This window comes from Neopsephotus bourkii, unplaced genomic scaffold (genome assembly GCF_033783945.1).
Source record: "Neopsephotus bourkii isolate Nb327-2 ecotype Australia unplaced genomic scaffold, CSIRO-AGI_Nbou_v1 NB_1292, whole genome shotgun sequence".
Classification (NCBI taxonomy): Eukaryota; Metazoa; Chordata; class Aves; order Psittaciformes; family Psittacidae; genus Neopsephotus; species Neopsephotus bourkii.
Genome location: NW_026901776.1, coordinates 10,046,557 through 10,061,725, shown reverse-complemented (window position 1 = coordinate 10,061,725; position 15,169 = coordinate 10,046,557). Strand labels below are relative to the sequence as shown.

At 37.7% G+C, this 15,169-nt stretch overlaps 1 protein-coding gene across 2 annotated transcripts in view; it reads left to right on the top strand.

Annotated features, from left to right (window-relative positions):
• BTBD9 (BTB domain containing 9) overlaps positions 1 to 15,169 on the top strand; it is a 142,179-nt gene that overhangs the window by 115,677 nt on the left and 11,333 nt on the right. Inside the window, exon 11 of one of the 2 annotated variants that reach the window (XM_061365976.1) lies at positions 12,944 to 13,022. The exons of the other annotated variant lie outside the window; for it this stretch is intronic. Coding sequence (XP_061221960.1) covers positions 12,944 to 13,022 — 79 coding nt within the window. The remainder of the gene's footprint in view (positions 1 to 12,943; positions 13,023 to 15,169) is intronic. 2 annotated transcript variants of the gene reach the window in all.

The following is a 15,169-nucleotide window of genomic DNA, read 5'->3' as shown; positions in this document are numbered from 1 at the left end:
GAATTCCTTTCCTTGTAACCGCACATGGCACACTTCATCCTGTTTTACATTAACTTAATTTCACAGCAAAACTTTTCTTGTACCTCTTCCGTCAAACAGTGTATTTCAACCGTAGTTCATCCTGTTTTACATGAAGTGAATTTCACAGCAGCTCTGTGAAACCCAAATGCCTTCTCCAGAGTTGGTGAACTTGCTGTATCCACAGTGGTACAATACAAAGATGAAACATATACAGGCAAGATGTCTGGGAAATTACTACATTGTTAAGCTCAATTTCAGGTCTTGCTTCAGAAAAACAAACTGAGGGGTTTCATTAATCCGCTCATTATGCCACTAGTAATGCTTACTGGAGTAAGTCAGACAGATATAAAGGTCATTTTGTGTAATTATTGAGCTTAAAAGCCCTGAACGATAGAGGCATTGAAGTGCATGTTTTTCCTTGTGTTTATATGCTCCTATTTTGAAAGATTCTAATAAGGCAAAGAAGAAAGGGGCTTCAGCTTCATAGGCCTGCCTTACTAAGCGCAAAGAATTAAGATTTCACAGAGAGAAACCAGATTTGTATTCCATTTCAGAGTGTTAGGTGCCTCTCAGAAGTGTGGAAACTCTGCATCTAGCATTTCATTTGGTAGCTTTTATTTTAGCTGATCCTAAATTGATTGAAGAAAGATCTAGCTTCCCTTAAGTTATGTTTCTTAATTGTAATTCAGGATCACAAGAACGTTTTCCAGCTATTAATTTGTCTCTCCCCCCACAAACACACATGCTTCTACCTCCAGTTCCTTGTTGCTTTTCAGCCACAAATATGTATGGGTCTTTTGAATGAGCCTTGAAGAAAGCAGCAAGGACTTGCAAAGTGCAATGTCTTAGGCTCCCTTGAATGTTTTCCCATACATTTATTTCCTCTCAGGTCTCTGTGTGCCATATTCGTTGAAGTTTTGCTTTGCTCTGTTTTGCTTTGCTCTTTTTGCCATACAGCTGGGATGTTCTCAGCTCTTCTTCATGCACTTTACTCTAAGGAGAGTGTAGAAAACATCGAAGTAATTTACATCACTTTGGATGTTAGCTCAGTTCTGCCTTAGAGAAAATAAGCAATACCAAGTAATACCCATATTATCAGTACCTGTTTCTTCTAGCTATTGGATTTTTCTGCCATGCTATTCTAAACTTAAATGTCTCTTTGGAGGCTAGTGAAAAATGTCAAGCAAATGATATAATTAATGTATTATTGCTTGATAATATATCATCTAGACAAAGTACATTTATATTTTTTTTCAAAGCAGTGATAATTAAGTATGTGAAAAATATCTGCTGCAGTCTTCTACTTAAAAGTCAAAGCAAACATTTTTTTCATGAATTATTATTCATTATTGTAATTATTTTTCTTATTACATGAAAGTTTCAGTAGACATTACTTTCCAATCATAGGATCATAGACTAGTTAGGGTTGGAAAGGACTTTGAGATCATCTACTTTCAGCCCCCCCTGCCATGGCCAGGGACACCTCACACTAAACCATCTCACCCAAGACTCTGTCCAACCTGGCCTTGAACACCATCAAAAATGGAGCATTCACAACTTCCCTGGGCAGCCCATTCCAGTGCCTCACCACCTTCACAGTAAAGAATTTCCTCCTTATATCCAAACTAAATTTCCCCTGTTTAAGTTTGAACCTGTTACCCCTTGTCCTACCACTACAGTCCCTAATGAAGAGTCCATCCCCAGCATCCCTGTATGCCCCCTTCAGATACTGGAAGGCTGCTATGAGGTCTCCACGCAGCCTTCTCTTCTCCAGGTGGAACAGCCCCAACTTTCTCAGCCTGTCTTCATATGGGAGGTGCTCCAGTCCCCTGATCATCCTCGTGGCCCTCCTCTGGACTTGTTCCAACAGTTCCATGGCCTTTCTATGTTGAGGACACCAGAACTGCACACAGTACTCCAGGTGAGGTCTCACGAGCAGAGTAGAGGGGCAGGATCACCTCCTTCAACCTGCTGGTCATGCTCCTTTTGATGCAGCCCAGGTTCTGGGCTGCGCGTGCACACTGAAGCCAGATCATGTTTCTTTTCTCATTGACCAACACCCCCAGTCCTTCGCTGCAGGGCTGCTCTGAATCTCTTCTCTGCCCAACCTGTAGCTGTGCCTGGGATTGCTCCGATCCAGGTGTAGGACCTTGCACTTGTTATGGTTAAACTTCATGAGGTTGGCATCAGCCCACCTCACAAGCGTGTCAAGGTCCCTCTGGATGGCATTCCTCCCCTCTGGCGTATCAGCCAAACCACACAGCTTGGTGTCATTGGCAAACTTGCTGAGGGTGCACTCAACCCCACTGTCCATGTCAGCGACAAAGATGTTGAACAAGACCGGTCTCAACACCGATCCCTGAGGGACACCACTCGTTACTGGTCTCCAGCTGGACATTGAGCCATAGACCACAACTCTTTGTGAACGGCCATCCAGCCAGTTCTTTTTCCACCGAGTGGTCCACCTATTAAATTGGTATCTCTCCAATTTAGAGACAAGGATGTCATGCGGGACAGTGTCGAATGCTTTGCACAATCCCAGGCAGATGACATCGACTGCTCTACCCCTGTCCATCAGTTCTGTAGCCCCATGATAGAAGGCCAGCAAATTGGTCAGGCAGGATTTCCCCTTAGTGAAGCCATGCTGGCTTTCACCAACCACCCTCCTGTTTTTCATGTGCCTTAGCATACCTTCCAAGGAGAATCTGCTCCAAGATGTTGCCAGGCCCAGAGGTGAGACTGACTGCTCTGTAGTTCCCTGGGTCATCCATTTTCCCCTTCTTGAAAATGGGGGTTATATTTCCCTTTTTCCAGTCATCGGGAACTTCACCTGAAGGTTGAGTGGGTTTGCCTTTTTGATTCTTTTCAGATGAATTTCTAAAGCTTCTGTGGTAAAATAGAAAAATTTCAAGTTGTACTTCTTTGAAGAGATTATAGTGATTAAAATTCAAGTATAAGCTAGTTCTCACTATTTATGGATAGCAACTGCTTCTACTGTAAGCGCTAGGCACAGGCAGGGGTTTCAGTCAATGCATTTTAATTCTTCTTCGAAGAGTGAAAAGAATACTGCAGGAAAGAGAGGCTACCTTAACTGTTTTATCAACCACCAAGTATGCGTGATATTCAAACATTTATTATTTGTGTGTTCATTCATTCTTTTTCTGATTGTTTTGCTTCCTGAGTCAGTAGTCATAAAGCATCTTCGGTTTTACCAGGAGGGCATTTATTTTTTCCATATTGTGAAAGTGTATGGAATATGTTTTATCTGGTTCCTGGCTGCTGCAATCATTCTTGCATATTCTGTGCTAGCATTCTTTCATCTATGTTTTCCTCTCTGCAACTGCTTCTAGCAACTGAATCTGAGCAGACCAGCTGCTGCCAGAATCAGCGATTTTGTACTACCTTGTAAGTCATGTAAATCACCATGATGATGTACCATGGTGCTTTCATCCCAAACTGTTGCTGTCATTTATCTGTTTCAGCCGTGGTCTCCCGATAGATTTCTCATTCCCTGTTTTGATGCATGTGACTTATAAGAACATACTATTTAGCATGCAGTTACAGTTGTTTTGTCAAATTTGCATTCATTGACCATATTTAGTTTAGAAGTTACCAATGCAAAGTCATGGGTTGAATGATCAGTCGTCCTTTGCAATATTTACATGCATATAGTGCTCAGAATTGCCTTCCTCTCTGGCGCAGATTTTCTCATTCCCTGTCCTCTAAGAAATGGAGTAAAGGCTTTCTTGCTCACATATTTGAGAACTTGTTTGAGTACCCAGTTTCTAGAGCTTTTCAGTAAGACTTTCTGCTGTAGTTTCTCTTCTCTTTCTTAAAGGCAATATGAATTTACTTTATTTTGCCAGTTACTTTACGTGCACTTTGATGTTTTATGCCAAATCTGTCATTCTGAGACATCAACCATATCACTGGCTTTTTGTTGCATGTTTCACACATGTATTGAGTAGATTCAGATAAACTTCAATATCCAGTGGCTTTCTCAGTCTTTATTTTTTTCTTTAATATGTCAGAAATTGTCAGACCTGATTTTTGCATATTCTTATTTTTTGAGATCAGTCATAAAACTTTGCCCTCTCCTCTTTGTACACATTCGTTTTGACTTAATCTATAATCTCTGCTAGGCTAAAAAAAAAAAGTAGATGAGATAAACACTGCGTGGGTTAGTGAAAAGTGAAACCTTTTGCCTTCTGAAGAGTTTAAGGGTGCTGAAAAAAATCTGAGAAGAAGATAATTAATTATAAGAAATGCTTGCTGAGATTGAAGAATGTAAGCTTTTGAGACACTGAGATAACTGAGCAGGCCGTTTCTGCAGCAGCATCTTGGGTCTGTAAGTCTTCCTTCCAGTGTAGAGGTACAAGAAATGCATGTATTCCTTGAGAGTTACAGCATGACTAAATTTCTGTATTTTGCTGGATGGTACTGTGGCCACTTTTTAATATTAAAGATGATTAGTAAGTTGGGGATTTGCACATTGCAAGTTCTGTTAGTATATAATTCTACTTTGGAGATACAGGCTAAAGGTAAACGTGATGGGAAATAATCACTCTGTCTTTTAAACCTGGTAGATAATGCCTTGACAGAATTAAATTTTGTTTTATGAGTAAACGTTGATTTTGTCTTATAAAATAAACAGTAGTCAGAATCTTGGCTGTTTCTCTGTCTTACAACAAACACCATTGTTTACAGTACTCAGCCTCACTTAAATATGCAGCCTGTTCTAGCTTCTGATGCTTGCCATGGAGAAGCTCTCAGATAATGTAAAAAAGCTTGCTTTCAGTTGTTCATTCCTCTCTTAACTTTATTCTAGTCTCCAGCTTTACCTCAGTGTATCATGTCCCTCTGAGGTATTTGTATAGTCTGTTGTCTTCCTTCTGTGATTGATTGCTCATACAGACTAAGAATACTTAAATATTCCCTCCCATAAACATTTGTGTCCCATTTAGACCTACAACATTAAGTAATCCTGGAAAAGCTTGTCATCTTAAGAGGTCTTCGCTAACCATTTCCAACTGTAACATAAATAGTAATTTTCTTACCAGGAGGAGAATGCTACTCTAGGCATTACTTTGCCATTTACTTAGGCAAAGATTTTTTTCCATTCAGAATAGGAACCAATTTGCAGCTTTTGGTTAAGGACTCAACAATGAGGATTACTGCTTTTATATTATGGAAAGATTCTTTGGCAATATGTTGGATTACCTCCACAGAGTCATAATATTCTCTCTTTTGAAAATGTCTGTGCATACATGCACATACTCACATGTATACAGGCACCCACACACGTGCACATTCTCAGCATGCTTATAAGTAAATATTACTACAAAACAGGTTATCCAAGTTCTAGATGTCTCATGGGAAGCTGGCCCATTTATCTGCCTGAGATAAGAAAGGAATGCCAGATACTTGAACTCTTGTTTTGCAGTTATGTTTGTTTGCTTTGAAATTCATTGTTGCATAAGATTATCTAATAACCCAGTGAAAAACAGATGCCCAAATGTACATGAACTAGATGGGAAGTTATTACTGTTTTGTCTGTAGCCCTTTCCTACAGGCAAAGCCATTAAATATAGCAACTGTTGACATCTCCTTGTTTAGTCAAGAGTTAATGCATCAAATCTTGAGATTTTGCCTAATTACATTTTTGATGTTCAGCATCTAATTTCACTAAAACTCTGAAAAGAACATATTTGCTTGTGCTGGCTGAAACAGCTAGAGTCTTTAGTGTTACAAATATCCTGCACTGAGATAGATGCAGTTTTAAGCCATTGTTTTATTCACAGTAATGTTTTTACCAGGACAGATTATATCCTATGCATCGCAAAATGGAAGAATTATTGTATCTTTAGGCTTGGGGATTTCTGCACTATGTGGTTATGTGCTGTATTTTTTTAGAATACTGCTCTCTCAGTTTGTTTCATGTAGTTGAAGGGATGGTGCTTCCATTCTGCTCTTTGCTTTTCTGTCACACTGAGTTCCCACAATAAGAATTTTTTTTTCTCAGTCTCAGCACTGAACATCATACTGCCTAATTTCATTCCATTACTTTTCTTGTATCCTTGTAAACCAATTTTTCTGGCTTAATGTCTTTCATACACTTCAACTACATATTTAAAAAGTCATTCTGCCTTTTTCCTGGAACACTGGTTGCTACTTAGACAAGTTATGCCTGACTTTATTTTTTGCCTTTTCCTCTGTTTTTTGTCCAGTTTCCTCTATTTTTAAGATATTATTTGTGAATTTTATGCAGCATATTGTCTACAGATATTTAAGGTAGGGAGTTACAAATTAAATACTAAAATTTAGTTTACCAGGACCTGTTATGAGGGGAGCTACATCTTTTCTGTTCTATAACACTGTAACAAAAGCAAAGTTGTATTTGTTATTTTTGTCTTAGTTCACTTTAGTCTCATGTCTAAAATTACTGCTGTCATGGATGTAGGTTCAAGTTTTTTTCTAGGCGAATTTCAGTCTGAGGTCGCAAGGCTTTTTTTTGTGACCTTTGAGGTTAATAGATAATTCAGCATGGTAGCAGAAAGGGCAACAGTTTTCCTCCCTTCCATTAGCAAACCTCTGTATGCTTGTATACCTGTTATGAGAAGGCACTTGCTGATTTACTTTTTTCACTGTTTTATTCTTCTTAGAGGCTGTGGTTCAATTTACTGCATTCCTTGGAGGTTTGACATGTCAATTAGATGTTATCGACAGTAATAGGGCAGTTGCTGTAAATGTGAAGCTTTTGCGAGTGGGCCATGAAATCACACCCAAGGGAATGTAAGAGAAAAGTGTGATAAATACAGTGTTAGACTGCGCGCTACAAAGGAACTGATTAATAGGGAGCATGATTCTGTCTCATATCGCTAAAAATACTGTTTATATATTTGCTGTTAATCAACTACTCCGTTTGTAGGAAAAGTTATGTAACAAAGTAGTTTACAATCTGTTGTAGGATTGGGGGGGCGAGGGGGGGAGTTTTCAAAGTTAAAAGCATCCTACTAGTTGTATTACTTGGTATGTTAATGCATTGGATGGATTTTCGTACCTTTGCTATCTCTGTGAACATCAGGAGCAATAACTATTGGTAATAAGTAAGCATAACAAAACCAATTCAGCCTCTATAATTGTGCAGGTTTGTCTTCTGCGTGTGTGCTGTGGTCTACACAAAAGCATGTAACATGAACCCAGAGGTCAAGTTACTTAAGTTCACAGCCTTCATCTGCCACCACTGCTGTCCCCCAAGGATGTATGTGGAGATACTACATGTACAGTCCTTGCTGCAGCATAGAATTTTGGCTTATGGCATTAGCAAGCAAACTGCTAATAATTTCCTTTTGTGTAAGATATTTAAATATAAACTGTGTTTTTGGAAGCATAAAACAACACCTCTTGAACTTGAAAAAATGTGTGAGCAAGCTAAATTATATGAGCTTATGCAGTACGAAAATGCTTCTGATTTCCTACATTAGGATATGGATATATATGAAAATTGGTTACTGTATTTAGTTAGAGAAATAATTACTACATTGAGTTTTACCTTTGCTTAATTTGACTGTTTTAAGATTTTCTTTATGTAGTACTTTTTCTAAAGCAGCAAAAGTGTCAGTACTGAAGCTGTGAAGCAGGGGTTACTAAAAGTTGTCTTTTACACTATAAGCTTGATAAAGATGTTAGAAAGTCAGTATAGACTTCATTAAATCTTTTTTATGTCAGAGTTTTTATTCTGATAAGTCTGTTTTATCAAGCCCACATTTGGTTTCTGCAATAAATCATATGCAATAAAATATTCATAGCAGTTCAGTAAATGTTCTTCTAGAGGACAGGTATTTTGTTTAAATTGGTGGGAGGGGCCAGTCATAGGGCAGAAATAACTACTAATTTTGTTCAGGTGCTTTCAGAATTATGCATTCCCTATGGGAACTGTGTTTAGGATAGAAACTTGAGGGGAGTTTTCCCAGAAGGTGGGAGTGCAGATTTTTACTTGTCAATATATAAAGCTGTTATGTAACAAATATTGTGACAGGTGATCGTTAGTATTATTTATTCTCACGTTTATTCTAGATTGTCAGTGTATTTCTCTTAACCGTTTTTTATTACTGCTACCATTAGTACTTCAAGTCCTTTTCGGCTTGTTTTTTTCTCCTAATGAGACTGGATAAAATATATTGCTATCTCATCAATGGACTATTGCATAAATATAACCAAGATGCATAAATACAACCATGAGTTTTACCTCTGTCTCCGAGAGCTGCAGAGAAAAAGCTGTTACTTCTAGCTTGCACCTTCCTTGCTTCTTTGGAAGTGCCACATTTGATGGGCTACCTTTGTAGAGAGTGCTGTTATGGTGACAGCAAAATTGATGGAAACAGGTCTCAGTTTTGAGTTGAGTAGACCAGGGGTAGGACTGCATTTAATTTTACTTAATTTAGAACCCAAAATATAGATTGATTTTGTGTAATATTTTCCTCCTCATGCTTTATTTTCCCCCTCTGGCTTGGGATGGAAAGGCAGTGGAGGCTGAGCCAGGTACCCAGTTTGACTTCTGTGCTTTATGGGTCTGACTCTGAATTAATTGTTAAATTACAGCTTTAATAGGAGAGGGAGTACTACTTCACTTTATTGTTTAGTACTGTTATGGTGGAAAACATGTTTTTTATAGGCACTTTATAAGATAGCTGCAGACCTTTTTGGTATTTTACAAAGAAAAATGCCTGTATAACAATAACTGTTACAGCCTTTTTAGTGCACATTTCTGTGCTCATAAACCAAGGGGTGTAGCACCATGTACATCATGCAGAACATACTATGGTACTTCTTGAGTCTCTGTTGGCTTGTATATCTGTGCACACAATTTTTTGTTTGGCAGCACCACTTGCTAGATACTTGCTGCCTTGTTTACATCAGTACAGTCATAGACTGATGTATGGAAACACAATGCAACTCTTCGTGTCATCTGCTTTTACAAGTATCTCCTCAGTATTTCATCATAATAAGCACTGTGTTTAAAATGTTATATATGTTTCAAGTTGAAGAAGTCTGTATCCAAATAAGTAAAAAAATATTATGTCATTTACTGTATAGAATGAGGCATATGTGGACAAATATTAGAAAGTAAATTAGAGGTTACTTTTTGATATTTGACATATTTTAGGGTGTGGTGTTCATTTCCACATTTGTTTCCAACTCTGCTTTGCTTTTCTTCTTGGAGTGGGGAACAGAAAATGGAGGTTATATGTCACCTTGGAAAGTGAGGACAAAGAATGTGCGCACATAAAAAGTACATGCTTAGTCTGAAGCAGTTACAATTGTTGAATGAACAGTTGCAGCTTGTTGAATGTTAGTTACATGTAGCGGATTTCTCTTTCATCTTACATCTCAATTTGGTTTCAGCTATAATCAGTGATGCTGTGGTGATCTCACAGCATGGAACTATTCTGTAGTGCCAGTGGCTGATTAGAAAACCTCAGTAAAAGATAAGCTTCCGCTTCTTTCTTAATTTGTTCTTTCTGGAAGATGAGGAAATAATGCGGAAGGGTTGCTATTTATAGCCTATTATATGTAATAAATCTTTAGAAAGATAGCAGCTTTTCATAGTTGTAGCTAGGCAAGGATTCCAAATGCTGAAAAAATCTATTAATTTTTTTAAGAGGTGAATTGCTATTTTGGAGCTATAGTAGCTTAAGCAATAGCAAGTTATTGTTACAATTTACCTGGACATGAGTATTCCTTGCATTCTTCTTGCAATAGCCTAATAAAGAAAAAGAGATGAAGAAACATGAAAGTGGAGGGGTTTCTAATGATTTTCTTCTTCCTCTGAATAGAATATGGTGAAGAGATTGTGGAATGTACAAAGCCATAGAGTTCTCCGTGACAGCTGTTGCTGTTGGAGAGATGAAATCACTTGGCCCAAGAGTCTATTTATGTGTTTGAGCAGAGAAAGTGATTTTTATTGCGAGGAGCTCTGAGACAGGCAGAGTCAGAGAATAAGAGAGCAAAAGATAATTATCTGAATTATGTTCAGGCTATTATAGAAGACGAATATAGTTAAAATGTAATTAAATATGACAGGCTCACAGGATGCAAGCATGGCTGTGGAATGCTAATCATCCATTACTGCATCTCCTTAGGGGTGTCAGGCAGAACAAGAGAGAAGTCTGGTGGCTGAGGTGAGATGTTGAGTGTTAAATAAATCACCATAGGACTGTAACAAGGGTAATTTCTCTTGGGAAATGGAGCTGTGGTATCAGGAGACCTTTACTAGCCAAACAACTTGTGCTGCATTTCAGCTTGAGGACCCTGGTATAAATCTGAGTAGGCTGGTAGTCCCAAGTCTTTGAGAGATGTAAACCTCAGTTTGAGGCAGTGATTATTTCTGTTGTGAAAGTGATGACCAGGGCTGCTTCAGATTGAGCAGCAAATCTAAAAGGAATCAAACAGCAAGACAGATGTGAAAGCCAAGAAAAAGACCAACGCTGCCTGAATATCTAAAAAAGTTAAACCCTGAAAAATTTATTTGTTACAGGTTCAGTAATAAGGAGTCTTTCTTTATCACAGAGATACAGAAAGTCCAAAACCAACAACACCAGTTTATGGGAGAAGTAAGTTCTGATAGCTTCTTCATGACCTTGTCATCAAATCATAGAATCAGCTGGGCTAGAAAAGACCTTTAAGATAATCAAGTCCAACCGTTACCCCAGGACTGCCAAGTCCACCACTAAACCATGTCACTGAGGGCCTCACCTACACACTTTCTGAACACTTCCAGGGATGGTGATTCCAGCACCTCCTTGGGCAGCCTGTTCCAATGCCTGATCACCCTCTTAGTGAAGAAGTTTTTCCTGATATCCAGTTTACTGTGCTGGCACAACCTGAGGCTGTTACCTCTTGTCCTATCACTTGTTAATTGGGAGAAGAGACCAGCCATCTCCTCTCTCCATCCTCCTTTCAGGTAGTTGTAGTGAGCAACAAGGTCTGCCCTGAACCTCCTTTTCTCCAGACTGAACAAGCCCAGCTTCTGGGGGATTTTAAACTCTTTTATTCATAATAGTTTCAGAATATTTTCCAAACCAATAAATAGAGAAATCTGATTTTTACATCAACACTCTCTGCATAAAGTGTGTGTGCGTAAATGTGAAAGCATGTGTATAATACACACTATTGCAATACTTTGAGAAGTAGTGTTGCAGTCATCAGCCACTCACCTTCGGCCATGAAGAGAAACTGCCTGCCTGTAATATTAGTAGGAAACTTGAGAGATTTTCCCATGTTTAAGAAAAAAAAAAGTTTAAATCATAGAAGTCTTTCAGGTCTTGAGACAGTCAACAAAACAGTTCATTCTTATTTTATATTTTATTTAGAGCTTGAAGAAACACCCTGAAATTTAAAATGAGAAGGACATAGCCATGTAAGGGATATAAATAAACTATGCCCTTAGGTAGATAACTGAAGATAACTGCTGTACCTCTGAGGCCTGACACAGACTGCACCTTTCTATTATGATGAGTAACTCTAATTACATCCATTACTTCATGCAGTAATACCAGTGAACTACTTGAAATTAGGTCTTGATTTGGCTCATAATCTTCTTTAAGCAAATATAACCTGACAGCAGTGATAAAAGTAATAGTCTACTAAATTAAACCCAGAAATGCTATGTTTGTGACAGAGGTTTTCCTACTAAGGGATAATTCAAGTTCTTGACAAATAGTCAGAAACCAAGCAGCTCATCCTGCCAGGCTTTGGGGTAGTCTGCTGGTGCCAAGTGTTGTTTTACTCGTTTTGCTTTGGTCCCTTATTTCCTACATGAACACTGCCAAAGGTGTTCTGAACACATTCAGGAAAACTATCCCATATTCTTCTTCTGTAATGAGTTAATCAGTATATCCATTTTATTTCTGAAGCCTTCTGTGACAGTCTAGTTTTGCTAAAAGTGTTAAATTATGTATCCTGCTTTCACATTTAATTAATACAAAATAATTTAAATTCTAATGTTTTCAAGTACTAATCTAGTGTAGTGGAAGACTGGCATCAAACTGAAACCTCTAGTTCCCACTATTCTTTTTGTTTCTTCTGTTTTAACTCTCAGTATATTCTGTAAAGGTATTACATGAATACCATACACAAAGGTATGGTAAGAATTGCTGGGTTTATGCTGTGTATTAGGCTGATTGAGGTGGTGTACCTCACCCAGATTGGAAGAGTATGAATGAGGAAAGAAAATTATAGTGGTCCCAATCTACTGCTGCTCTCAGTCTAGCCCAAAAGGTTACACTCCAGCTCTGGGTGTTGGCCTGTTCTCCCCACTGCTTCTGTGTCAGAATGGGGAAATACAGCCTGAACTGCAAAGAATGCTGTATGTCAGCTATAATTTACTGGAAGGACCTTGGCCTGCACAAGGGAAGGTTGGCTCTTCTGCCTCGACTGCTCCACTTAGAGTAGAAGGAGTTTGAGGTTTTGGGGGTGTGTGATTTTCTTTCCCTAGAGTTGTAATTTCTTTAATCAAGCTCTGATGAATTTTCATAAGTAGTTAACAGGTGGATGCATTAACTTTTACTTATCTGATCTTTTGTTTATCTAACAAGTCAGTATTGGTCAAGGATTTTAGACTTTGATTCAGGCTTTTTTTCTTTTACCATTTTTTTACCTATGAGCAATAGTATGGGTATTATTCCTGCATACAAATTTTTTGTAGCATACAGTATCTATGAAAACATGCAAGCAGAGTCAAAGCACTTTAAAAATAAAAAGGAACAAGGAATGCTGGAACTTTGGGTGATGAAAAGTGTTTCTCTATTTACCGTATTAAGTGATAATAGTACGTAATGTCACTTGAATGGGTTCTGTATATTTTACTGCAAGCTGTTGTGACTGTGTTTAATATTGGTATGTCTTTGGAATTTTTTTTAAGATCCTGGCAAACAATCACTTTTGATAAACAGCCTGCATCTTTTATCAGAATAGTCGGAACGCACAACACAGCTAATGAGGTAAGGAACTTTTAAGAAAACCTGTATTCTTCATGAATATGCAGTAGCACAGTTTTCCATATCTTGCAATGAAATTGATAATGCATTCTAAAATGTACTCGCTTCATTTTTCTTTCTCTGGCAACCTAGCAAAGTAAGAATGAATGACTTTTGTATTGGAGTACTTGTGAACTGTGTTACTGTCTTTCTCGATTTGAAGGATTGTTGCTAGTCTGGGTTTTGCAAAGTAAAGTGCTTCTGGTTTTGCCCTTTCCATAGTGCCAGCAAACATTCCTTTTGGGTTTGGTTTTAAATTAATCCTTACTTGATATATGATGAAAATACCATTTTAGTGCACTGGAGAAATGTGTATAGTCTCTGATTATTTGTTTCTTTCACCTTTATGTTTTCTTTCTAATGAATAAATCATAAGAAGCATCTCAGTCTTCATAAAAACATCTTATTTGCATAAGATTCTCTTATAGTTAATTTTCATATCTGGTAAATCATTTACCAGTAGTCTCCAAACCAAAAGACTCTTTTCAATTCATTTTATACAGAAAAATATTTTTCCCTGACTGACCAAGTGCAGTATCATCCTTTCGTTGTTTACTTGTGCTTCTGTCTTCTGTAATTGTTGTGTATTGTGTCAGATGAAGTCCGGATTTTACAAATTACTTCAGTAAAACAATTTACAATATGTGAATTTAAGTCTGCATGTAAGTCTTTGGGAAATTAGGACCTTAGATGCTGAGCTTATAAGAGACACCAAAAGCTGCTGCTTCTGTGTGTATGCAGGCATCTCTCCATCCCATACATGTAGTTCACCACGAATCATTGTATTTTCACACTTTACAATAAACTATGAATAGCACTATTAAATTTGTAGTAATTTGAGGTTGTCAACTGTAGGAGTCACAATTTCTGGTCATATTCAGCATTATGGGGTTGCTGGTTCTTAAGCATTGGGAGAATTGTCAAATAGCATTGCTTATGTCCAATTTTTGAGCAATTATTGCAAACATATGCCCCACCAGATGTGAACATTAGTTCTTGGCAGACAGTTGGAAAGAAGCTGACCAATCAACTGAACTGAGAAAGCCGTTCTTTTTTTCCTAAGCACTGTCTCTTGCAGTGTACACTTCAATCTTAATCGGTGAGTTCTTAAAACTACAGAATCAGAAGCTGCCTCCAGGGTTGTTGTAGATGCATGAAGAAGGCCTTTTCCATTACTGATTCATACAGAGTGTCTTGTTTGCTCTCATGCCAGTCTCTGTAAGTTCTCATCTCTATTAAAAAAGAATGAGGTGCAGTGTTTAAACTTAGCAAATCAGCCTATGGGAAACATTACCTCCAACTTTTGATTCACAAAGGTAGCCTTAAGCCCTGAAGAGTAATTGGCTTTTAAACATAATTCTAATTTCAATTTGGTTATTATTTCCAAGGAATATAATAGTTATTTATATGGAGCATTGCATAACTGTAGTAAAGATCAGTATGTGCAGACTGAAGTTACAGCTGTTCATATAGAGGCTCAGTGGAACTATAAACAGATGCTGCTGTCCTAGGTCTTTTGCTCTTTTGTCTTTTAAATCTGTATGCAAGACTTTTTTTTATTATTTCTCCTAAAGATTGTATAGAGGAAGAACATGATCAGCATGTACCTGTTACTGAATTACATTTTTTATTTGCATTAAACAGATGCTCTGTAACATTTTGTCATAAATTTTCATTTTCCAAATCAGGTATCAAGATATTTTTCATACTTCCAATGTAACTAATAACAGTGTAGCCAAATTCTCAGTTTGTTCTGGAGTCTATAGTCTCAGTAGTCTCTTCGGTAGGAACACAAGCAGTTTCCAGATTTACTTACCCGCTTCTGTCTGTATTTATTTTATGTCAAGCCACTCTCGTTTTAAGCAGTAGATGCTAATGGCAGCATGTTCTCATCAAGGAGTTTTACTGTAATAGGTACAAAAATAGTCCCTATTTGTTTTACTAATATATACCTTTGAACTTTGAAACACAGTCTGCACTTTCCAAAGGGAAGAGCTGATTTTGGGGATTGAAAAAAAATCCCATAATATTTCTCTATTCTGTGAATTATTTCATCTTTTAAACTTACTGTTTCAGATGCCATGTTTTCCAAGTTTTGAAAGACATGTTGT